Here is a 27156-nt window from a genome sequence, read left to right as displayed (position 1 = left end):
CTAACAAATGTAGTTTAAGAACATGCCAATCTGATTTTGAATCACATAATCTGGTGGATGGGCACTGTTGGTGCAATATGCAATTGTCATGTCCCAGGCATCAATAATACCCACATTAAGATCCACAAAAATATCTCGTATGATAATATTCTGAATATAGCCATGAAAGTCACTAAACATCTCTGCATTTTGATGTATCTCTCTGGTGTTTTCAGTTTTAAGTATCACCTTGGTCTCTGGGCTTCGCAAGAATAGACGTTCAATGGCCTTTTGAATATTGATGGCCCTACGGATGAAAATGTTGATGGGAAAAGGTCTGAAGTGTTGGCCGAGGGTAATGACAATGGCTGTGTTTTTGTCTCCTGCTACCCGGTCAATTTCCCGTGGGATATAGTTTTCATCTTTCACTGAGAATAACTTTTTGGTAACAAATGGATGACCATGTTTTTTCCACTGAATCAAAATATGTCTTTCAACATCCAGAAGAACGTGTGTTTTAAAGATCCCAGCTCCATGATGATCAAAATATTTTAGGGCTAATGAAAGACAAATCAATAAATCTGTTAACAAAAGGAAAATGATACAACTCTAAACTGCACACAACATGTACAAAATTCTAACCAAGATCACTTCTAACTAAGCATTGTTGCCTATGTAGGGTGGATAATTTTACCAGGTGCATTACAATCTTAACAAAACCTTGAACTTTTTATGAGAATACATGAAGAGGAAGAAAAATATTAACATTTGTGAATGAAAATATAAAATTTAACTTTTTATTAAAAGCCCAAAGCCAAAAGTTAGGCAAATTAAAAATAATAATAATAAAATAAATATTAGAAAAGAAAAGCAAATAATTCTAATTATTATTTCAAAACCCTCAAAAGTCAAATAGAATTTCAAAATATAAATTAAATACATACTTTTCACAGCTTTTTGTAAGTAGTAAATCCACTGACGCAGTGTTGAATCTCCCATGAGATAAATAAGTTTTCTTTCCAAGCAGTCATTTATATTTTTTGTTTCATTGAACTTGATCTGCTTACAAAATGCTGTAATCCACATTTTTTTCAAAGTATAACCACTGGGGAAAGGAGTCTTCATTCCAATCTGGCAGTTCTTTTTTATGTTCTCGCTCTCTGGCAATAGAAATTTCCAGACTAAGTAATTTTTATTACCACAAATTATTTTGGAAAAATGTTTCTCATTTTTGCCTTCCTTTTCCTCTTTTTCCTCCCCCTTTCTCTTCAGCTCTATTTTGCCCTCCTCTCTTCCACAAATATTTATTTAGTAAGATCATATTAAAAGGGTGAATTACATAGTTTTTCTTGAATAGTTTTTCTTGGAGTGGGGATCTGTTGGCTCTTGTGCATTTGCAACATCTCCCTGGGCTCCACCTTGTCCCCAGAGCCACTCTACTGTGGAACAGTCAGCCAGAGTCAGGAGGAAATGTGGGGCCGTGAAATAGCAGGGCGCAGTGGCCCTGCCAAATATTACACCAATGACATTGGCCTCGCTGAATTTTAAATCTCATCTTCCTCAAACTACTTATCCAGGAAAAGAAGCTTGAACGTGTTTATGAAATGAGTGTCACACATTGTTTATTTTGTGTGTCCCAGAATCATCTTCTCTGGCTAATAATTTTTCTAAAATCCTTAAATCTTAATTGTTGTGTTTAGAACTGAATGTAATATTCTCAGTGTGATCTAACATAGAAAAAAGTAGGATCATGTCCTCCCTTTTCTGAACGCTCTTCTATTAAAATAGCCTAAATTGTATTTACTGACTCCTATTGAGTTTTCCCCCAGGTAAGTGTCTGAGGTCACTTTTATATTCAACACTTAATATGCACATCTTCTTTGTCATTTACCTGCATTGTTGTGGTATGGGGTACATATTTAGCAACTTATATTTATTCATATTGAATTACATCAGATTTGTAAGTGGCTCCAAAAATTACAGTCTGGTACTATCTTCCAAGAAACTGACTGATTTTACTAGAAATTACTGTTCAGGCAAGAGGGAAACAAAAGAGGTGTTATGAGCATTCAAGTTGCCTCAAGAATCTAAGAACTTTCTTCAGTATAAAAGCTGGGTGTGAATGATAGTTGCCCTAGCAGAGAAGGGATCTGTCTTCTTCATAGATTGTGAGCTTTACATCTGGGTTCATGATTTATTTGTATTTATGTTCTCCACAGGGTTTAGCAAAGTTCTTTGTGTATAGTAGGTCCTCAGTAAACATTTGCTAAATGCATGAAAAAGGGATAATGAGTAACTGTATACCCCGTTGATTGTTAAAATGGAAGTCCCTTGCTTCACTTTAATTTTGAAATTCACTTCATTTCCAGTATAGCACAAACATCACTTCTGTGAGGGAAATGGTTTTGTGTTGACCACTAAAGTTCATGTGATTAAACTGAGAAAAAATTCACAGAAATTTCTAGTTCATAGAACTTAAAGTAAGATGGCTTGGCTAAATGAGAAATTAGAAACCACCAAAGAAATGTCCTAACTCTGAATCTGTGCAGCTCACCTGATTCATTTTTCACATGGCACCAGCACCTGATCATTGGCTCTGGAGGAATGAATCTCAAATTTAAATACAAATAGTCTGTACATTTTGAGATGGTGCCACTGAAGTTAACAGTTTCCCTAGCCTTTTATATCTGACTTGGGATGAAAATTGGTTTAAATCAATACGAAAATAATTTCCAAGAATAAAATCCCTTCTAAAACCCAAGGTGGTTGATGTAATTTGGCCCAGGAAATGAGAGATCAAATGGTTAATGTGGAATAAATATCTCTAAGTAAGCATGTCCTTTCCACAGATAAATTGTGATCATGGCAGGCAACAACACTCCAGACTTACTGTTACATGGTACGACCTCAACGGGGGTAAAGTTCTTCATCATTTCAACTCCTATGTTGGACCTGCAAGAAATGGGAAAATAAATTAGCTTAATATCTGCCAAATGCCTTTCCCCCCATTATTTTGATATATTTAAGATATCCTGGGAAAGTAAATGGGTCAGGATTCTACAAAGCTGTTTCTCTGCTAATAGCAGGGAATCTGGAGATCCAGAAAAGTCACTCACCCTCCATATGCAATCCATCAAATCTATCTAACATCTATCTGTCTATCCTCCTTTTAATTTTACCTTCTAAATGGCTCTCTACCACAAACTACCCTCTCCACCTTTTCCATCTGTCGTAATTCAGGCCTTCATCAACCTTTTCGTAGGCCAGTGCTTCTCAAACTTGAGCTTGCATCAGAATTACCTGTAGTACCTATTACAACTCTGATTGCTAAGCCTCACATCCAGAATTTCTGTTTCAATAGTTATGGGGCAAATTTTCAAGAATTTGGATTTCTATAATAACAAGCTCTTGGGCAAACCCAAAGCCAATGGTCCAGTGACATTACTTTGAGAACCCTGTCCTAAATTATTATAATACTATCTTTCTGCCCTTTTGGTTTATCCCACCGAAATACAACCTCTATGCTACCTGTTTTATTCCCCTATGTAAAATGTTCCCATGACTTTCTGTCCTCAACCTACAGGAAAAGCTCCCTAACTGGTATAAAAATCTCCTATGAGTGTCTACATTGTCAGCTTCATCTTCATCTACTCTTCATCTTTTTGAGTTCCCAGGAGTCTATTTTTCATAGTCTGTTATCTCCCTCAGATAGGAATCAAGTCAATATTACTCACTATAATATTTCCAGTGCCCAGCACAGTGAGCTTCATCTTAATGATGCTACATTAAAATTAGGATTAAAACAATGTATTAACCATGTATCAGTCCCAACGACTATGTTGACTATGTCTGGCCAAACTGAATTCACTCTATCAGAATGAAAACTCTCTGGGGGAAGGTAGGCCCTTTCAGAGCCAGAGCCACAGAAACCTTCAAGAGGGATGGAGAAAGCACTTTCTAAGATTGAGAAGAATTGCCTGAATCTCAGGAAATGAGTTTTTGGGTCAAGTGAAGATAATATCCCTTTCATCAAGAAGGCCAGAGGACTGAAGAGAGGTCAGAGTGGCTGGAGGTGATGGCTGCATGGAGTGGTGGAGTCATGAGAGACAGCACTATGGCCCATTGACTTTAGAATAAGATCGACTGGGAATCCTGTTCTGACTCTGTAATTCAACTGGATATGTGACTTTGGCCAACCTATTTAATATGCCTAAATTTCCTCATCTTTAAAATGAGCATAATAATAGTCACTCCAGAGTATATTACTGAGGATTAATGGTATAATATAAGGGAGGAATCTAACATAAAGGTTGACATATAGTAGGTGCTCAACAAGTCATTGCAATTATTATTACTGAGGATCCCATCAGACCTATTTTTGGCACAAGATTAAGATTTGACTCTAAGAAATTTGAACCTGACCAAACCTCTATTCTCCCATACCTATCTCAGGTAAGCCTGAGGATAACAAAAGAGATCAAGACCTGGCTACCTTGTAAATTTGGTTACCAAAGAAAACTTTGATGCTACATTAAAATTAGGATTAAACCATGTATTAATGTTATAAAGGAATTCATTTTAATGCCTCCTGTTTTTGTAATTGTGTATGTGCATTAAATTTTAAAAAGGGGTCTATAATTAATTAGACCATAATATAAACTAACAGAATAGTGAACAACTGTGTTACCTATGTGATGTCTTCTCCTGTGGTAGCCCCTCATTTATTTTTTTATCACGATTATCCATAAAACTCTTAAATTAAAAAGAAAAAGACTTTTTTAATTTGAAGAAATAAATGTCCTAGGAAGTAACATTTCTGATTCTTCAGCTGGGGTTGGGAGAGAGAACCCAAGTTGGAAAATATATTTACAGTCATCTTTCAGTATATGTGGGAGATTGGTTCCAGGACCCCCACTGCATCTACAAAATTCAGCATATGCTCAAGTCCTGCATTCAGCCCCGTGGAACCCAAGCATGTGAAAAGTCAGCTTTCCTTATATGTAGGTTTTGCATCCTGTGAATGTTATATTTTTGATCCACATTTGGTTGGAAATTCTTTGAATACAGGTGGATTTGTGCAGTCCAAATCTGGGTTGTTCAAGGATTAATGGTACTATGTTACAAATGAAACAGAAACTGGCTTAGTCCCTGTGTTTGTGAGAAGGAAAGATGTCAAAGAACTGGGCTTGGGTCTAAGAAGGGGCCCTAGAGCTTAGCAATAGAATGGTCCATGAGACTTCTTGGATGTGTAATCAGCTGTTCCTTGCATATGCACTACATCACCCATAAGGAGACTGAAATCTCTATTTCCATGCAGCAGGGGAAAAAACTTAATAGCTTGAATAGAGCAGGGCATCTGGGAAGGACTTATGTCCATTTGGAAATAAAGCAGGTTACTATCATGATTACTGTCATGAGCACAGCCCCCTTGAGAAGCCTGATTAGGACCCAAAATGTGTGCCAGTCTGCCAGACTAGGGACTTCGGATTTCCTGAGATACAGCCAGCAACTGTGCAAGGATGGTACCTCCAACCCGGGCTTTCAATGAGGACTAACTCAAGAGGGATCCAGCTGTAGCCAACAGGGAATATAGAGTCAGGCACACGTAGAACATATAGAATATAGAAACTTAAGTCCACCCTTACACTTAAGACATAATTCTGAGACCTTCAAAACAGGAAGAACTTTATGTCTCCATGATCATTTTTCCTTTGCTTCATAAAAATTTATTTTAAAAATCCCAGCTTCTTTTAACTGAGCCAGAGGGGATGAAGAGATTTTTCCATACCTTGATCAGGAAAATGTAAAGAAGTGAAGATGAAGTAGGGGTGAAAGGGAGAGCCTGAAGTGATGTAGGGTCAGTTGTACCCAACTCTTTGTGTCATCATAATGCTTAAATTGGATTCGAACTTGAATTTCCAGGATATTGTGCTATCCTGGAAATTTGCCCTTCTGAACACATATCAGAAAACTAAAGCCTTTCTATGGCAGCAGCTCCCAAACTGGGGAACCAAAGTCTCTTTAAATTATCCATAAAATAAGTGGTCTGTGGCCAAATAAATTTGGGAAATGCTGTGTGCTCTATTCTTGCTTGAAGGGATCCATATTAAAGTTTCTGAGAAGTCCTGCTGCAAAGAAACCAACTTAACTTTAATTATTTCTCCAGATTGTATTATTTCACTTATTTTTTCATTCAACAAATAGTTATTCAGAACTTTCTCAGTGTCAGGCATTGTGCTGGGCGTGTGAGACAAAATACTGGCCCTGACTGACTTCCTGAGAGACACAGATAGATGATTTCTAAGGCCCTGACTACCTATCTCATCTTCTGTCTCCCTCACTTCCTGCATTCCAGCCTCACTGCACTCCACCCGCACCATGGTTCCTGGAACATTCCAACATGCTCTTGCCTCAGGTCCTATTCATTCTCTTGAAAAAGCTATTTCCCGAAAATTGACATGGCTTACTCCCTCACTTCACTCAGGTTGCTGCTCAAGACAAGTCTTACCTGACACCATTTTAAAATAGCATCAACCATCACGTTTGAAACCCTTACTCTTATGACCTTCATATTAAAGAGTTTTAATATTAAAAGAGCTTAAATTTCACCCTTAGAGCCGTGGGGTCATCTTAAAGCTTTTAAGGAGGAAATAGTAAAAGAAAAATCTGTTTATTTACTTTTTGTCCTTCTAGCCCACTAGAATGTTAATTCCCAACACCTAGGGCTGTGTCTGGAATACAGAAGGTGCTGACTACTTATAAACTGAAAGAATGGTCTAGGCATGATGGCTTATGCCTATAATTCCAGCACTTTGGGAAGATGAAGTGGGTGGATCACCTGAGGTGAGGAGTTCAAGACTAGCCTGGCCAACATGGTGAAACCCCATCTCTACTAAAGATACAAAAATTAGCCAGGCATGGTAACAGGTGCCTGTGGTCCCAGCTACTCTGGAGACTGGGGCAGGAGAATTGCTTGTACCCAGGAGGTGGAGGGTGCAGTGAGTTGAGATCGTGCCACTGCACTCCAGCCTGGGTGACAGAGCGAGACTCAGTCTCAAAAAAAAAAAAAAAAAAAAAGAATGAATGGTGAAAAGTAGTTAACACTTAATGCTCTGCAGAGCTTACAACTTAACAGAGGATATTAAAAATAAATTGGAAAATTAATAATGTAATAAGAATTATGTTGGGGAAGAACAAAATGCTAAGGAAGAATATAGGACTAGAACTTCACTCAGGGAGATGGAAAGTTTCCTAGAGGAAATGATGTCTAAACCAAAGCCTGTGAAATGCCAGAGGTGAGAGGACATGGTCCATTTGTGAAATAAAAGGAGTCCCACTGACTGACAGAGAGCAAGGCAGCATAAAGGTGAGACAGAGACTTAGACAAGAGGCTGCCAAGGGAGAAAAGTCTTTGTAAACATATTAAAGAGTTTAAATTTCACCCTTAGAGTCGTGGGGTCATCTTAAAACTTTTAAGGAGGAAATAGTAAAAGATATAACTGCGTTTCAAAAACATTAGTCTAGGTGCAGTGTGGAGAATAGATTGGAAGAAACAAGACTGAGGGCAGAGAAATCAGCTCTGGGGATTGTTGCATGATCTGAGGTATGATGGCAGATTATACAAGGATAGAGGCAATCGTGGTAGACAGAAATGGCTGGGTTCAGGAGATAATTGGGAGGTATAATGTATAGAACTTGATGATTCACTGGATGTAAGGGGTAAAGCTTGACTGAACAATGATATCATTCACCACTTTTTTATTGTACAGCATCTATTAATACTCTATAGGATTAGTATTCCATGGAACACATTATAGAAAATACTGGTCTATAAAAAATTACTGAACCTGGAAGTACTGCAAACCATGGAGAACTATGGGTCTACATTAAGTGCTTCACTGATTATATTCCTGTCAGCAAATAGTTCTAGAGGTGACTTGTATGGATCCCTGTGAACACACTCCAAGCTGAACGGACTCTGAGGACCTAATTATAATTTAGTCAACATAATTGACATGATACAAAAGTTTGATTAGGCAAAACTACTAGGCAGAGTTTAGTCAAATACCTCATTTTGTCTATTATTGTATTTGGAAGCCTCTTTACCTGTGGAAAAGGCTCCATTCTTCCTTGCTAAGACAGGAAATATTTCTTGTCCTAGTGGTCATGTGGGTCAAGGACTCACAGGGCATATGTTGAGGCCTCACACAGTAGAAGGCTTCATGGTCTCTGTCATCCATGTACTGGCACAGTTCAGCATTTGTGTTTAGGGTCAGGCCACACTCAGTGAAGACATTGGAGGTTCTATTGGCAAACAGGCCAATGAAGATGATCTTATCACATCCTTGGTTCCTTGCCCTCCAGAGAGCTGACACCCCTTCACTGGGATGGATGAGCAGCAGAGACAGGGAGATCTGGCCCTCCCAGAACAAAGTGAAGCTGACGAGGTAGGTGCCGTTGTTGAAGTCAGTCACCTTTCCTGAAGCACCTGCCATTAGGGCTGGGGAGGACATCCTGGCCCTCAGGAAATCCCCACCATATTGCTTCCTGCGTCCCAAGTGGTCCCTCACTTCCAGAAGGATGTCCAGCTTATCCCCCCTGCAGTACGTATCTTGAGGGTTAAGGATGGTGGCTGTGCTGTGTGTGGCACTGGTGGTGGTATTCACATGGGTGAATGGTCTGGGTGGGATCTGCTGGTCTAGTTTCTCCATAATGTCCTTTATTCTAAGTTCAGTCTCTTTTGGTGAAACTGCTGGACACAGTGGTGCTTCGGAGTGTGAAGATTTTTTGAAGATGTTCCCTTGGTTCAGGGTAATATGGTTTTCCAAGCTGAACAAGAACTGAAATATTGAAAGGGAAAAGAAAATATCATCAGCAAATAATAGTGCTTGCTTTTCTATATAAATTATTACAGCTTATTTTACACCTTTCAGTGTGATAAATTAAATATCAAAAATCAATACTAACTGGTTTTCAGTTACGGAATCATCAGAATTGGTTTCCATGTAGTATGACTTCCTCTGCTGCCAGCAGATGGTTTTCTTTAGGAGTCACTGGCTTAAAAATTAACTAGATACAATCAATACATATTATTTCATGATTCAATTTTAGAGTCTTTCCTTTTGCTATCCCCCTCACTTGACTTTTCTTTTTAAAAATCATATTATCATTTTCTATATCGACAATGCAGACAACAGAGCACAATGTGGTACATGTTTCTTGTACACTGGGAAAGAATGTATATTCCACTGCTGTTGGAGGAAGTGTTTTATGAAGGTCAATCAGATTTAGTTGAAGGGTTGTGTTCTCTAGTTCTTCTACATTTTTACTGACTATATTAGTTTCATTGGGCTGACATCACAAAGCATCACAAATTTAGTGACTTAAAACAACATAAATTTATTCGCTCATAGTTCTGGAGGCCAGAAGTCTGAGATCAAGGTGTCAACAGGGTTGGTTCCTCATGGAGGCTTTGCGGAGGAATATATTCCATACACCTCTCCTAACCCCTGGTGGTTTCCAGTAATCCTTGGTGTTCCTTGGCTTGTAGATAGTTTACTTCAATCTCTGCCTCCATTTTTATGTAACCTTCCCCTCTGTGCATGTTTTCCCCTTTTCTTCTCTTAAAAGGACATTTGTCACTGGATTTAGGATCCCCCTTAATCCAGGATGATCTCATCTTGAGCCCTTTCACTTACATCATCAAAGAGTGTTTTTCTAAATATAGCAGCACTTTCTTATTCATGGTTTTAGTTACCCATGGTCAACCATGGTCCAAAAATAGATGGGTATAGTACAATAAGATATTTTGAGAGAGAGAAAGAGACAGAGAGAGAGAGAAACCATATTTATGTAACTTTTATTACAGTATGTTGTTATAATTATTCTATTTTAATATTAGTTACTTTTATTAATGTCTTACTGTGCCTAATTTATAAATTAAACTTCATCATAGGTATCTATGTATAAGAAAAAGCAGCATTTATACTGTATAGGGTTTGGTGCTATCTGCAGTTTCAGGCATCCACTGGGGTCTTGGAATATATATTTAGTAGATTTAAAGAGGACTACTGTAGGTCATATTCAGGGGTTTCAAGTAGACACATTTTTAGGGGGCCATCATTCAACCTGCTCAACTGACTTTCTCTCTACATATTTCATCAATTACTAAGAACAATGTTAATGTTTTTGACTATGATTCCGAATCTTTCTTTTTCTTTTTATTGATATATGCTTTTCTTCAAATATTTTGTAGCTCTGCTATTAGATGTACACACATGTATTGCTTGTTACGTATTTGGGGTGAATTGTCACTTTTATCATTATATAGTGATCTTATTTATTCTTAGTAATTTTCCTGGTTCTGAAATCTACTTTGTCTGATATTAATAAATTCATGCAAGCATTATTTTGGTTAGGTTTTGCATGGTATATCTATTTTTGTCATTTTACTTTTAGCCTACCTATATCTTTATATTTAAAATGGATGTTAGCTTATGGTTGGTTTCTTTTCTTTTCTTTTCTTTTTTTTTGGATGTGGAGTCTCACTCTGTCATCTAGGCTGGATTGCAGTGGCATGATCACAGCTCACTGGATCTTTGATCTACCAGGCTTAGGTGATCCTCCCACCTCAGCTTCCCAGGTAGTGTGAGCCACCAGCATCTGGGTAAATTTTGTATTTTTTGTACAAAGTTTTTTGTAAATTTTGTATTTTCACCACGTTGCCCAGGCTGGTCTTAAACTCTTGGGCTCAAGGAATCTGCCAGTCTCAGTCTCCCAAAGTGCTAGGATTATAGATCTGAGCCACTGAGCCCCACCTAATTATTATTATTTTTTCTTCTTCTTTCTTCTTCTTCTTCTTCTCCTTCTTCTCCTTCTCCTCCTTCTCCTCCTTCTCCTCCTTCTCCTCCTTCTCCTCCTCCTCCTCCTTCTTCTTCTTCTTCTTCTCCTTCTTCTTCTCCTTCTTCTCCTTCTTCTTCTTCTTCTTCTTCTTCTTTCTTCTTCTTCTTCCTCTTCCTCTTCCTCTTCTCCTTCTCCTCCTCCTCCTCCTCCTCTTCCTTTTCTTCCTCTTCCCCTTCCCCTTCTCCTTCTCCTTCTTCTTTCTTCCTCTTCTTCTTTCTCCTTCTCCTTCTCCTTCTTCTTCTTCTTTTAAATTGAGATGGAGTCTCACTCTGTCACCCAGGGGAGTGCAGTGGTGCAATCTCGGCTCACTGCAACCTCCACCTCCCGGGTTCAAGCAATTCTCTTGCCTCAGCCTCCTAAGTAGCTGGGATTACAGGTGTGCCCCACCACACCCGGCAATTTTTTTTTTTTTTTTGTATTTTAGTAGAGACGTTCTTTCACCATGTTAGTCAGGCTGGTCTTGAATTTCTGACCTCGTGATCCGCCTGCCTTGGCCTCCCAAACTGCTGGGATTACAGGCATGAGCCACCGTGCCTGGCCAATTTCTTCTTTTTATACATTCTAACAGTCACTGTGTTTTCACTGATGTGTTTGGACTATTTATATTTAGTGTTCTTATTGATATGCTTTGATTTAAGTCTACCATTTTAATAATTGTTTTCTCTTTGTTCTCTCTTTTTCTAATTCCAATGCCACTATTTTTAAATGTACCAGAACTCTCTGTTCTCCTTAACAAGGAGAACAAGGGGAACTAGGTTACTAGAGCCTAACCAAGTTGGGTTTTGCCAAAACCTGATCAACCTGGGGTAAGGAAAATACCCAAACCCAGCCCCCATCTGGCCTTCTTATTTCACCTAAGGATTGACGCGGGTATAGGAAAACGGGAAGCTGACAAGCACTTGTGAAGGTCACCATTTAAGGGCATAAGCTCACTAAAATACTGAGAATAAATCACAGTACTACAGAATGCTTCCCCTCCTGCACATCTTACAACCAACTCAATAGGAATTCTGTATAGAAACAGAAGATGATAGCGAAAAGCACTGCAAGTCTCAGACCCTACTTAAAAAGGGGTCCCTAGAAACACCCAAGGATGAAGTCTCTAGGAGAGACATAAAGATGGAAACTGGAGGAAATTGTAGCCTCTGAGACAATATCTACAGTAAACAGTAAACACAGTCTAACTCCTAACCACATAAACATAAAAGCTCACACTAAAGGCCTATCTCAGTTCCAGTTGACCAACTATGTCATATCCAGATTTTGATAAAAATTACAAGGCACACAAGAAGAAAACAAAAATACAGTCTAAAGGGACAATGCAAGCATCAGAACCAAACTTAGTTATAATAGAGATTTTGAAATTATCAGACCGGAAATTTAAAATAACTATGATTGAGGTATTAATACTTAGGGCTCTAATAAAAAAAAAATACACGACAAGTGGAAACAGATGGGTAATGCATGTAGAGATGTGGCAACTCTAAGAAACAATCAAAAGGAAATGCTGAAATAAAAAAAACACTGCATCAGAATAAAGAACATCTTTGATGATCTCATGAACAGACGGAATATAGTCATGTGAAAAATAAGAGAGCTTGAAGGTATGTCAACAGAAACTTCCCAAACTAAAAACAAGAGAAAAAGCATGAAGAAAGAACAGAATATCCAAGAACCGTGGGACAAACACAATAGGCATAAATACACATAATGGGAATACCAAAAGGAGAATAAAGAGAAATAAAGAGAAAGGAACAGAAGAAATATTTGAAGAAATAATGACTGAAATTTTTCCAAAACTAATAACAGAAACCAAGCCATAGATCCATTCTGAGCATTTAAAGACATTGTTTGGCCACTTGGCAGTGGTGACCACAGCAGGCATTTTGGGCTCAGGCCGGAGTTTACAGCATTTGCTCTGGAAAGGCAGAAGGGTACCCACAGTGAGAATTGAGTGGTGAATGCGGAGAGTTCCCCAGCAGTAGGCACTGGAATTAGTCTTTTTCCTGTCACAGGCCTGGAGCAGGAGGAGAGTTTCTGAAACCAGGGTTTCTCCTGGGTGGTGAGGCTTATAGCCAGGGACAGCTTTGCAATCTGGAACCAGTCTGTGTGTGTCAATCCTGGTGTTCCAGCCTGCTCCCTTGGCCATTTAGGGGATAGTGCCCATCAGCTCCAAGAAGTAGAAGGGAGGCAGACCTCACTTTCCCTGGAGATCTAACCCTCAGCACTATCTGCCCCTAAGGGAAGGGGGAGCACAGCTCACCAAAGCCCCCCTTGGGCCAAAGAAAATGCAAGCATGGTACCAGCTGCTGAAGGTGGCATCACCAAAGCCCAGGAGTGCATGTGGAGAGGAGGTCATCGCTCACCCCCACCTTTCTTCTCAGTGTACTGTTGTAGACTTAGCAGCAGCTCTTCCTATCAGGGCATGGGGAGCATGGACTGAAAGAGACAGCTTCCCCAGTGTCTCCACCACCACTGAAGGTGCATGTGTGCTAGGAGAGGGCATGTTTCACACTTCCCAATTTGTCTCTGTCACTGCCCCTAGCTTCCAGCTGTTACTCTTAAATGCCACACACTAAATTGCCGCTTGAATTACACCACCAAACAAAATTACATTGCTACAAAAAGCAATATCTGAGAAAGCCACTGCAAGCTATCTGTAACCAATGAGCCCATAAAGAGCCTAGGCACCCTGAAAACACCAAGAAACAAAGCCATTTTATCATACACAACATACACCATAGCCATACCCCCAAGAAAAAAACAAAAGAAAAAATCAAGAATCCCTATCCAAATGATAGCAAATTCAAAGGAAAGAAAAGAAGTGTCAACTTTCTCAGATGAGAAGGAACCAGTGTAAGAACTCTGGCAATACAAAAAACCAGAGCATTTCATCACCTCCAAAGGATGCCATTCACTCACAAACAATGTATATTAACTAGAATGAAATATCTAAAATGACAGGTATAGAATTCAGCATGTGCACGGCAAGGAAACTAACCAAGATTCAAGAGAAATTTGAAGTTCAACACAAGGCGCCAGAAAAAATGATCCAAGATTTGGAAGATGACATAGCTGTACTAAGAAAGAACCAAACAGAACTTCTGGAATTAAAAAATTTACTAAAGGAATTTTAAAATACAGTTGGAAACCTTAACAAAAGACTAAGCAGAAGGAATTTTAGAGATCAAAGACCAGTTTTTTGAATGAACCACTCAGATAAAAATAAAAATGAAGAGACTCCGTCTCAAAAAAAAAAAAATGAAAAATGAAAATAATTTTTAAAAATGAACAAAGCCTTTGAGAAATCATAATAATCATAATAATAACTGTTTAAAAACAGAAAAAGGCCTGGACTACATGGATTCACAGCTGAATTCTACCAGACGTACAAAGAAGAGTGGTACCAATCCTACTGAAACTATTCCAAAAAATCGAGGAGAAAGAACTCTTCTCTAACTCATTCTACAAAGCCAGTATCATTCTGATACCAAAATCTGGCAAAGACACAACACCAACAACAAACTTACAGGCCAATATTTCTGATGAATATAGATGCAAAACTCCTTGATAAAACACTAGCAAACTGAATTCAGCAGCACATCAAAAGTTGATTCACCACAATTAAGTGGGCTTTATTCCAGTGATGCAAGGATGGTTTAACGTATGCAAATCAATAAATGTGATTCACCACGTAAACAGAATTAAAAACAAAAACTATATCATCATTTCAATAGATGTAGAAAAGGCATTCAATAAAAATGCAACATCCCTTTATGATAAAAACCTTCAACAAACTAGGCATCAAAGGAACACACCTCAGAATAATCATGGCTATCTGTGACAAACTCATAGCCAGTATCATAATGAACAGGCAAAAACTGAAAGCATTGTCCTTAAGAGCTGCAACAAGGATGTCCATTCTCACCACTCCTATTCAACATACTGGAAGTCCTAACCAGAGTAATCAGGCAGGAGAAAAACATAAAAAGCATCAAAATAGGAAAACAGGAAGTCAAATTATCTCTCTTCATTGATGATATTATTCTATACCTAGAAAACCTTAAAGATTATGCCAAAAGACTCCTAGACCTGATAAACAGGTCTTTAGCAAAGTCTCAGAATACAAAACTTACGTACAAAAATTAGTAGCATTTTTATAAACCAATAATGTTCAAGCTAAGAAAATATCAAAAATCCAATCCTATGTACAATAGCTACAAAAAATGCCTAGGAATATATCTAACCAAGGAGGTGAAAGATCTCTACAAGGAGAACTACAAAACAATGATGAGAAAAATCATAGACAACACAAATGAAAAAACATCCCATGCTCATGGATTAGAAAAATCTATATCATTTAAATGTCCATACTGCCCAAAGCAATGTACAGATTCAATGCTATTCCAACATCAGTATTCGCCAAATTAGAAAAAACTATTCTAAAATTCATATGGAACCAAAAGAGAGCCCAAATAGTCAAGGCAATCCTAAATGAAAAAGAATGCAGCTAGTGGCATCACATTGTTCAACTTTATACTTCACTACAAGGCTACAGTAAACAAAACACCATGGTACTGGTACAAAAACAGGCACATAGACTAATGGAACAGAATTGAGACCCCTGGAATAAAGCCACACACCTATAACCAACTAATATTCAATATAGTCAACAAAAATTAACACTGGGGAATTCAATAAACGGTGCGGGAAAACTGGTCAACCATGTGCAGAAGAATAAAACTGGACCTCCACCTCTTACTATATAGAAAAATTAACTCAAAATGGGTTAAAGACTTAAATATAAGACCTCAAACTACAAAAATCCTAGAAGAAAACTTGGGAAATACTCTTCTAGACATTGGCCTAGGCAAAGAATTTATAGCTAAGCCCTCAAAAGCAAATGTAACAAAAACAAAAATTGATAATTGGGACAGAATTAAACTAAAGAACTTCTCCACAGCAAAACAAACTATCAACAGAGCAAACAGACAAGCTACAGAATGGTAGAAGATATTTACAAACAATGTATTCAACAAAGGACTACTGTCAAGAATCTAGAAGGAGCATAAATCAACAGGAAAAACACAAATAGTCCCAGTAAAAAGTAGGTAAAGGACACAAACAGATACTTCTCAAAAGAAGACATACAGGTGGCCAACAAACATAAAAAATGCTCAACATCACTAATCATCAAAGATATGCAAATCAAAACTCCAGAGAGATACCATCTCACACCAGTCAGAATGACCACTATTAAACAGTCAAAAAATAACACATGTTGGCAGTGTTGCGGAGAAAAATAATTGCTTACACAATGTTGGTGGGACTGTAAATTAGTTCAGGTATTGTGAAAATCAGTTTGAAGATTTCTCAAATAACTAAAAATATAATTGCCATTCAACCCAGCAATCTCATTACTGGGTATGTACCCAATGGAAAAGAAATTGTTCTACCAAAAAGACATTTGTACTTGTATGTTTATTGTAGTGCTATTCACAATAGCAAAGACATAGAATCAACCCAGGTGCCCATCAATGGTGGACTGAATAAAAAAATGTGGTACATATACACCATGGAATACTACACAGCCAAAACAAAGCACAAAATCATGTCCTTTGTAGCAATATGGATGCAGCTGGGGGCCATTATCCTAAATGAATTAACACAGAAACAGAAAACCAAATACCACATGTTCTCACTTATGAGTGAGAGCTAAACGTTGGGTATATATGGACCCAAGATGAGAACAATAAACACTGGGGATTCCAAAAGCAGGGAGGGAGGATGGTGAGGATTGAAAAACCACCTATTGAGTACTATGTTTGCTACTGGGCAATGGGAGCATTAGAAGCCTAAACCACATCATCATGCAATATAACCATATAAGAAACCTGCACATGTACTCCCTGAATCTAAAATTTTAAAAATTATAAAAGTATTTAGAAAAAAATAAATTATAGAGAAATCTCATGTGCCCTTTACTGAGTTTTTTTCAATGGTAACATCTTGCAAAACTAGTAAAATATTGCTACCAGCATATTGAAACTGATATAGTCGAGATACAGAACATTTCCTCTCCTTCATGTTGCTGTTTTTTTTACCATGCTTACTTTTCCCTCACCCTCTCCCATTCCTTAATCTCTGGCAACCATGTATCTGTTATTTATTTCTATGATTTTTGTCATGTCATGAATATTATGTAGTAGAATTATGCAACATATGAGCCACAAATATGAGCAAGGAAAAACAAAAAGTTTTGTGCTAGACCCTTAAAATTAGGCACAGAAGGAGGAAAGTCTCTCTAAAATAGTAGTAGCAGGGCCAGGATCAGCATTTAGTGCTCAATTTCATGTGAGGCCCAGTTGTTTCATTATTTAATAACCTGTTAAACACACACACACATATGCACACACTAGAATTGCCATAGACTAAATGCTTGCATCTCCCCAAAATTCATGTTGTAACCTAATCTCCAATGTTGCTATAGATAGAATATTTGTGGTTCCCCCAAATTTGTATGTTACAACTGAACTTTCAATGTGATGGTATTAAGAGATGGGACTTCTGGAGAGGTGATTAGATCAGGGGATGGAGCCCTCATTAATAAAGTTAGTGACTTTACAAAAAGGACCCCAGAGAGTTCCTTTGCCCATTCCACCATTTGAGTACACATGAAAAGATACCCATCTATGAACAAGGAAGCAGGCCCTCATCAGACACCAAATATGTTGGTGTCTTGATCTTGGACTTTGCAGCTTCCAGAACTGTGAGCAGTAAATTTATATTGCTTGTAAGCCATTCCGTCAGTGGCATTCTTTTAGAACAGCTTGAATGGACTAAAACCAGGGTTTCACACACATATGCACACACATTTCAAATATATAGATATTTCAAAGATTTATATACATTAAGGGATATACATTTTTTCAGAAGACCCTAAGATATCTTGTTCTCCATGATATGTCTGACCAACTGTCACCAATTACTACCTAATCCTCCTCTTCTCTGTCATTTTTTGACCAACTGGATTCTTTTACTCATTTACAGAAGATCATGAAGAACTTGACTCCTAGTCTTAATCATGAGAAGTCTTGACATCTTCCAGGTAGACTTCAATATCCCCGGAGGCAGTTCCTCCAATACCTAAATTTCTTTGCTCTTGAAGCTTCTTGGCTTTAGAGAACTGTAAGAGTAATCACTTAGCAATTCACCTTCCTGTCACACTGCCAAACATGTGTAATCACACTTTTTCTTTTCTACTTCCTACTTTCTTCTATTAGCCTTTTTCCATATGAATTAAAATGTATTCAAGTATCTCCCACATTACAAAAAGGAAATTTTTTTGAGCCTCTGATTCCCCCTTTAATTGCTATTCTAACCTTCATCAGTTCCTCACCTCTACCAATTAAGTTTCTCAAGGGTCCTCTTCCATCCCATGTGTACCTTCTCCACTAACACTAACTCCTCAGCCCAGTGCTTATTTTGTTTCTCAGGATTATATCACTAGCAACTTTTTCTTCTCATTTTATAGCTCATCCAAGGAAATGTCACAGACTACAATGACTTCAGCTGCCATTTGTATTCTGATGTTTCTTAAATCTGTTTTTCTAAGTCAGGTCTTTCCCAGCTTCAGATCTATATTTACAACATCTCCACTTGGTTGACCTAAAATGAACCAAACCTAGACTGTTCATACCTAAATCCATCTTTTGTCGTCCAACTATTTCTCCTACTCTGGTCAATACTTCAGTGAATTATATCACCAGCCATGCAGTTGTACAAACTTGGAATGTAACTCCTGGTTAAACTTGCCTCTTTACCTCCCATAGTCAATCACTATTACTGTCAATTATAGCCCAAATTCATTGACTTTTCTCTATCCTTATTGTTAATAGCTTATTTCAGGCCACCATTACCTCTCACCCAGATAACTGAACAGTCTTTCTTTATTTTGTTATTTACTAGTTATTTATTAAGTATCTACTATGTACCAGAGACTGTTCTAGGCACTTGTGATACCAATAAACACTTATAAAAATCTTTGACTCTTGGGAGGCCAGGGCGGGTGGATCATGAGGTCAAGAGATCAAGACCATCCTGGCCAACATGGTGAAACTCCATCTGTACTAAAAATGCAAAAATTAGCTGGGCATGGTGGCATGTGCCTGTAATCCCAGCTACTCAGGAGGCTGAAGCAGGAGAATCACTTGAACCCAGGAGGTGGAGGTTGCAGTGAGCCGAGGTTGCGTCACTGCACTCCAGTCTGGTGACAGAGTGAGACTCCATCTCAAAAAAAAAAAAAAACTTTGACTCTATAAATGTTACTATATACTAGATAAAGATAGACAATAATCAATGAACATAATAAATGAGTAAATCATATATTATTTTAGAAAGTGAAAAGTACTACTACAAAAAATAATTCAAACAAGAAAGAATTGTATGGTAAATTTAGTCCTAGAGTAAAATGATTGGTTGTTAAAGGAAAAGGGATGTTCAGGGCAAATCAGAAAGTCCAAGCATGTCATGAACAGCCTGCATAAGTGACAACAAGAGGATTTATTTTTTAAAACTTGAAAACTTTTAAATGATCTAGTTCTCTATGATTAAAGGGAAAATATGATGGTCTTTCTATAGATCAGGTTTGATGTAAAAAAAACTCACTTATACACTAAAGAATAGAATTGATTAGAACAATGAAACTTTCTTAAGGGTTTATTCACTCTTAATAAATTATAAGATATTTTAATTTTTTTTTTTTTTTTTTTTTTTTTTTTTTTTTTTTTTTTTTTTTGAGACGGAGTCTCGCCGTGTCGCCCAGGCTGGAGTGCAGTGGCGCGATCTCGGCTCACTGCAAGCTCCGCCTCCCGGGTTCACGCCATTCTCCCGCCTCAGCCTCCGAGTAGCTGGGACTACAGGCGCCCGCCACCACGCCCGGCTAGTTTTTTGTATTTTTTAGTAGAGACGGGGTTTCACCATGTTAGCCAGGATGGTCTCGATCTCCTGACCTCGTGATCCACCCGCCTCGGCCTCCCAAAGTGCTGGGATTACAGGCTTGAGCCACCGTGCCCGGCCTCTTAATTTTTTAATTTTAACCCAAAGTTCAACTTTTATTGCATCTCACAGGTTTTGGTTTTCTCTCCCCTTTTAAAAGACATGAAATAGTAACACTACCCTTCAACTCATTTTCAGTTCATATAAGGTTCTATTTATTTATTTATTTATTTATTTATTTTCCTGCTCAGGTTCTGTTTCTTGTGGCCTGATGCTAGCAATGTTTTCTTAAAGGTTTAAAGGAAATGTCTTCTTCCACCATAATATTCTATGCACTACAAAAGGTCTTTTCTTTTGCCTTTGGTAACTGGACTAACAGATTTTAAGTTTTATCAAAATAATTCCTATGCCACTATTATTAAGTTTGGTTTGCTCAGGAAAAAATTGAGATCAAAAAAATTTTAATTAATGTTATTGCATCCTTGTATCTTCCTGTATGTGCTTTTAAAGTCCTTGTGACATTGAGTTACAGGGCTTTGACTTCTGGGTCTAAAAAGAACACTAAGTCCCACTAAACTTAAGCTCTGACAGCAATTAAAGCCTCATCTTCAGGCCTGGTAGAAGATGCCAATCAAAATTAACTGCATTCCTGAGACACAGGGCTAGAAATTAAAGCTATTCAACTCCTCAAGGCTCAGAGACTATCTTGGAAGAGGTGGGCATATGAGATTGTAAGGGCCAATTTTTTTTTTTTTTTTTTTTTTTTTTTTTTTTTGAGACGGAGTCTCTCTCTGTCGCCCGGGCTGGAATGCAGTGGCCGGATCTCAGCTCACTGCAAGCTCCGCCTCCCGGGTTCCCGCCATTCTCCTGCCTCAGCCTCCCGAGTAGCTGGGACTACAGGCGCCCGCCACCTCGCCCGGCTAATTTTTTTTTTTATTTTTTAGTAGAGACGGGGTTTCACCGTGTTAGCCAGGATGGTCTCGATCTCCTGACCTCGTGATCCGCCCGTCTCGGCCTCCCAAAGTGCTGGGATTACAGGCTTGAGCCACCGCGCCCGGCCTGTAAGGGCCAATTTTAAAAGATAAAATAAGATCAGTTTCTCTATAAATTAATCTTTAATGTCAAAGGCACACTGATGCAAGACCAGCATGTGGGTCCCTATGTCAGATTAACAAGGTTTTCTTGAAGCATTAACCTACTCCTTAATAAAGGTTATAAAGACTTATGGAAGTTATATCTTATGATCAGGATGATAATTTTATAGATTGTTTATAAAATTTTGGAAAATAAATTTAATTGGCTTTCTGCTGTTTTTATTAGGGCTTGTTGTTTGGAAAATTAAGTCTCCTCTCTCAAAGAATGAAGGTTTTGCTTTTTTAAAAAATCCTTGAGTTATCAGTTTGGTAAATGAATGATTTATTTTACAATGACCTGTGATCCTATTTTGTAATATCAAGTGTTTTAAACCTTTGATATTTGACAAACTTTCCAAATTCAAATTATAAATTATGTCTTTTTCTGACCTTATTAATCCTTTAAGATATTACTAATAGGTCCCCTAAAGTCCAAAAATGACATGTTTGTCTTATTTGGTATAAAAATTATACAGGAAGCATTGTCAAATATAAAATGGTGTTTAGTTTTCTTTGCACTGCATTTGTGTAAATATGTTATTAGTACGTATTCCAAAATTATGGGAAACTCCTATAACTCTGATATCACTTAATGTATGTTATCAGTAATAATTATAATTGCCATGTTAAAAAACATTCAGAGTAAGGGGAATCCTAAGAGGTGGGAGTGGAGATGTGTCTGGTGTTAAATCAAGAAGATGAAAAAAACTTGAAGGAAGTAAGAACTATGTGGAAGTTACATGGAAACCTGGAGAAAGGGAAGAAAAAGAAAACAGCCAGTGCAAGGATGTCTTGGACCAGGCCTAGTGAGTTTCTGTGCCCTTTATTTAAATGAGTCCAATAAAACACTGTGCCAAGGAGTTTGGGCCATACACATGCTGCATGAAGAGCCACTGAAGGTAGAGTACCATATTCAAATTTTCATTTTAGAAATAAATTTTCAGATTCTTGAACACAAAGATGATGTCCTGTATTTCTGTATCTTTAATTCCTAGACCAGTGCCTGACACACAATATACACTTAACAAATGTCTGTTGAATGAATGCTTAGAGCAGGCTGAGACTGGAGGCAGGGAAATTAATTGGAAAACTATTTCAACAATTTAGATGAGCAATGATAACGTATTGGTCTAAAGAAAGACAATGTGGATGGAGAAAAAAAGGACAGACTTGAGAGACATTTTGGAGGTAGGATTGATAAGACTTGATGGCTGATAGCTTGTGGAGGGAGTTTTCGCTTGATTGACTACACAGGCTATGGCAACAATTATTAAGACTGGAGAGATAAAAGTAGAGAATTTGTTTCGATTTGATTTTGTATGCTTGTTTTGTTTTTATTAGGGGATGATGGTGAGACAGATTATAAACTTGGTGTGTGTGTTTTTTGTGTTGGTAGTGCTAGTGGAAGACTTAGGTGGAGATATCCAATGAATAGTATATATTCAAGAGTGGGGCTGGGAAAAGGTTTCAGCCTTGGAAGGACATAGCAGAGATTCTCAAATGTTAGCATGCTTAAGAACAAGCTGAGGAGCTTGTTAATACTTTGTAATCTTAGGCTCAAACTGAGATTACAGTAGTTCTGGAGTATGGCTCAGGAATCTGCATTTTATGCACAGGAATAAACACAGGTGTTCTGGGCAGAAGGCTCCCAGACCTCACTTTGTGAAACACTAATATTGGTAGTGGATAGGACCTGGGCAAATGAACTAAAAGGTACAAGCATAGAAGAGAAGAGGATCAGAGGAAGAAATCTAGAGAATACATATTTATAGAGAGGCCCCAGGAAAAGAAACCTCCTGCGCTGTGCTCTGAAGCCTTTTTTTTTTTTTAACCAGTTCATATTACTGGCTGAATGCCCTAGACTGTGGTGCTTCTTGTTTGAAGCTTGGAGGTAAGTCTGCATTAGACAAAGGTTAGAGAGACACTTTTAAAGGTAGCTGGGTTCAAATGTAAACGGGCCTCAAATGGCTAAACAAAGGAGTTTGTTCTTTATATTGTCATTGGTGAAAGCGTTTGATCAGGACCGGGAGATGATGAAAGCAGAATTTCTGAAAGATTATGTTTGTACTAAATGGTCGGGAAGAAAAGAAACTGGAAGCATGGTGAGTTAAGAAAAACTTACAAAGGGAAGAGTCAAAAGACACTAAACTACTTAAAGAATAAGAAAACCCCTGTGAAAAAGGCAGAGGACTGAAACAGAAACTTAATTAGTTTGAAATCTCAGAGGCCAAGGGAGGAGGAGAGAATTTTGAGGCTGGATGTTTACAGTGCCAAGTAGTACAGAGATGGCACAAATCCATCTGCCATTTTCTAAAGAGAAACAATAATAATCTATACATTGCCATTTAAAATAGTAATAATAATGTATGCATTGCCAAAGGGATTTATGCTGAACAGTGAACCCCTGATCCACATTCTCCTGCTAAGATGATATGCCTTTAACTTTTATTTCTTGCCATGATAAAGTATGCATTGCCAAAGGGATTTATGCTGAACAGTGAACCCCCGATCCACGTTCTCCTGCTAAGATGATATGCATTTAACTTTTATTTCTTGCCATGATAAAGTATGCATTGCCAAAGGGATTTATGCTGAACAGTGAACCCCCGATCCACGTTCTCCTGCTAAGATGATATGCCTTTAACTTTTATTTCTTGCCATGATAAAGGGTGTCATTCAAATGAAGTCATTGTGACCTTCTGTGAAATTCTTAAAAAGGAAACTTCCTACCTTTGTGTGGTCTTTTGAAGCCAAGTAAATGACCCAGAAAATTAAGATAAATATCAACATCAGCAGTAATTTTCGAGCTATGGCATTTGGAAACAAAGTGAGTATCCTATAAGAGAGGACAGGAGAAATAATCACATTAAATCAAATAAGCACGACATAGCTCCATATACTTTGGTTCCTCTTCAGTAATTTCCAGAACAAGGTGATGTTATCCTGGATTTTCCAAAAGTTCCTTTATATCTTCTATTGTCAATCAGAAACAAAGTGTTTCCCTGAGGTAGGGAACAAAAATCCCAGAAGGACTCTTGGTTTCTGATGCTCAGGTTAATTCTTTGGGTTTGGAGTCACATCACATACTGGAACCTGTTTTCTTGTTGAGGTCTCAGCATGGACAGCAAGGTTTTAGATTATTTACCAGAAAAAACAGTACCCCCACCCGCATCCTACCCCCGCCGTGTCCTCTAGTGAATCGTGGTCTCTAAATCTCTCTCTCTGATACACACACACACACAAGCACACACGTGTTGTCTAGTGTCCTCTCTCCCTGGTCTTATCTGCTTCCAAGAGCTTCATTATAAACCTCCCATTTACTATTTTAGGCAGCTTGTTGCCACCTCAGTTATCTCCTCAAGCCAATGCAGTTGATTAACACTGCCAAAAAGAGTAAAAGTTAGTCTTTAAAAAAGCTCAGTGTTGAGTGGTTAGAATTTTAGTGTTAGCTTTTAAAACCCAGAATCCCAAAAGTATGTGGCAAAGAGCTAAGGTATGGCAATCTTTACCGAACGTTTTTGACCAGGACCCACAGTAAAAAACCAGAACAAACAACCCCCTCTCCAAAAAAAAAAAAAAAAAACACATCATACCAAATCCCAATTTAGGACACATGAATGCATACACACAAACACACACACACACACACACACACACACCCCGCAAAAAACTCATAAAACAATACTTATCTACACTGCACACAATGCACTATGATTTTTTTTCTAGTTACTGTTTTATTCCATTTAATTGTATTCTATTTTAAAAGTATTTTTACGTCCAAGTAAAATGATTTTACTATCCTCTAAAGGGTTGCATCACACCATCTGAAAAACACCAAATGGTCTATAGTTCTCCCCTCCCTTCCCTGACGTTAGCTTGCCAGTAAGAGTTGGAAAGTACCACACCTATGGATGAATATTTTCTCCATCATCTTCTCATGTTCTCACACGAATTACAGTTGTCCAGAGACTCTCCTTGATTAAAGCAGTCTTTGCATTTATTTTAGGGTTGGAGTTTCCCTATGAGCTTCATTGATCAAAAGCTGAAATCCTATTTGTGGCCACAGCGTGCCAGCTGGAATCATACACCTCCCTTTTCATGATCTGTTCCTGCCCAACCCACACCACAGAGCCAGAAGAAAAATGCCATGAGGAAGCTCTGAAGTTTGTTTTTAGAGACTGGACATCTAATTGCAGCACTGGGTCACCTCTGGTTGAGGTTTTACTTATTTATAGACAGAGCGCACTTCCCTTGCTCATGCCTTCGTATGGTTTCCACGTGGGATTAGTCACCTCCAAGGTAGCAGGAAAAGTAACTGAAAAATCAGAAAGAAGAAAAACAGAAGCCCCGAGTCCACAGTTCTTGAAGGCCTGAGAATTGATTCAGCTGGGTCCTCTCAATTTTTGGAGCGCTTTCTTTGTAAACTTTCTCTTGCTCTAAACCATTGCATACATCAAGCAGTCCAACAGTGACGATTTAAGTTAAATCTCAGGCCATAAGAGGAACAGCCACAGGTCTAAATCTCACTGCAACTTGAATATGTAACAAGGTAAGAGAATCCAAAAGAGCAAATTCTGCGGATGTGGGTATGACACTGATCTTCAGTGGTCACAGTGCAACTACCGGCCAGGTGGCCCTGGTACCACCATATCACACGAGCCACACTCAGTATGCATTGCTCTGCATGAGAGTGTCTAGATATAGATCTCTATATCCAGATATAGAGAGATGATAGCTATCTAGATATAAATATGGATATATACATGTGTATATTTCATAGATATATATATATATATATTTATATACACATAGCATTTGTTTGTTTGCATCTAAGCCAGTGCCTCTAGCCACCACATATCCCTCCATGTCTATATAACAGCATGGATATCAGAACTGTAATCACAGCATATTGGAGATTGGCTTAGAGATTCAGTAGATAACTTTTAAAGAAATTTATTGAAAGAAAAAAGATATAGATCCTGCCAATTATTCCTCACTCCTTATAAGGCATGTTCTTCTCTTCTGCCTTGTGCTGCAGTGCTATAACAGTTATAATAGTGCATCCACAATTTTTTTCAACTTTATTGAGGTACAGTTACAAAGAAAAAATGTATACATTTACAGTGTATAATGTGACGTTTTGATATATGCAGACATTGTGAAGTGACTACTACAATCAAGCTAATTAACATATCCATCACCTCACATACTTATTTTTATTTGTGTGGTGAGAATGCTTGAGATCTACTCTCTGCAATTTTCAAGTATGCAATAAAAAAGTATTAATTATAGACACAATGCTGTACAATAAATCTCTAGAACTTATTCATCCTGTGTAAAGTGAAACTTTGAGTCTTCTGACCAACATCCCCTATTTGCCCCTCTCCCTGACCAGCCCCTCAGCAACCATGATTCTACCCTACTTGTATGAATTTGACATTTTTGATTTCACATGTGAATGAGATAATGCAGTATTTTTCTTTCCATGTTCTGTGACTGGCCCATTTCACCTAGCATAATGTCCTCCAGGTTCACCCATGTTGTTGCAAATGACAAGATTTCCTTATTTTCTAAGGCTGAACAAGAACAACACCCAACTGTTTATGTGTATATATGACACAATTTCTTTATCAGTTCATCTGTTGATGCATACTTAACATTGTTTCCATGTCTTGGCTACTGTGAATATTGCTGCAATTAACATGGGATGCAGATATCTTCTTAAATACTGACTTCCTTTCCTTTGGATATATACCCATTAGTGGGATTGCTGGATCACACAGTATTTCCATTTCAAATTTTTTGAGGAATCTCCATACTGTTATCCAAAATGGCTGTACTAACTTACATTCCCATTAACAGTGTACAAGTATTCCCTTTCTCCCCCTCCTTACCATCACTTATCTTTTGTCTTCTTGATGATAATCATACTAACAGGTATGAGGTAAGCTCTCATTATAGTTTTAATTTGCATTTTCATGATGATTAGTGAGGCTGGACATTTTTTTTTGTATACCTCTTGGCCATTAGAATGTCTTCTTTGAGAAATATCTATTCAGCTCCTTTTCCCATTTTCTTTTTCTTTTTTTTTTTTTTTGAGATGGAGTCTTACTCTGTCACCCAGGCTGGAGTGCAGTGGCACGAA

General features: G+C 38.0%; 1 protein-coding gene across 1 annotated transcript; it reads right to left on the bottom strand.

Moving 5' to 3' along the window:
• Positions 1 to 25041, bottom strand: LOC112607069 (NXPE family member 2). Its single transcript, XM_025358127.1, has 6 exons — positions 24917 to 25041; positions 23742 to 23847; positions 8086 to 8819; positions 2870 to 2931; positions 924 to 1139; positions 1 to 536 (listed from the first exon to the last, which is right to left on the bottom strand). The coding sequence occupies exons 1-6, from the start codon at positions 24940 to 24942 to the stop codon at positions 1 to 3; spliced, it is 1680 nt and encodes a 559-aa protein (XP_025213912.1). The 5' UTR covers positions 24943 to 25041.
• Positions 25042 to 27156: the final 2115 nt, after the last annotated feature.

Source organism: Theropithecus gelada, chromosome 14 (assembly GCF_003255815.1).
Source record: "Theropithecus gelada isolate Dixy chromosome 14, Tgel_1.0, whole genome shotgun sequence".
Classification (NCBI taxonomy): domain Eukaryota; kingdom Metazoa; phylum Chordata; class Mammalia; order Primates; family Cercopithecidae; genus Theropithecus; species Theropithecus gelada.
This window is presented reverse-complemented; position numbering and strand designations above follow the sequence as displayed.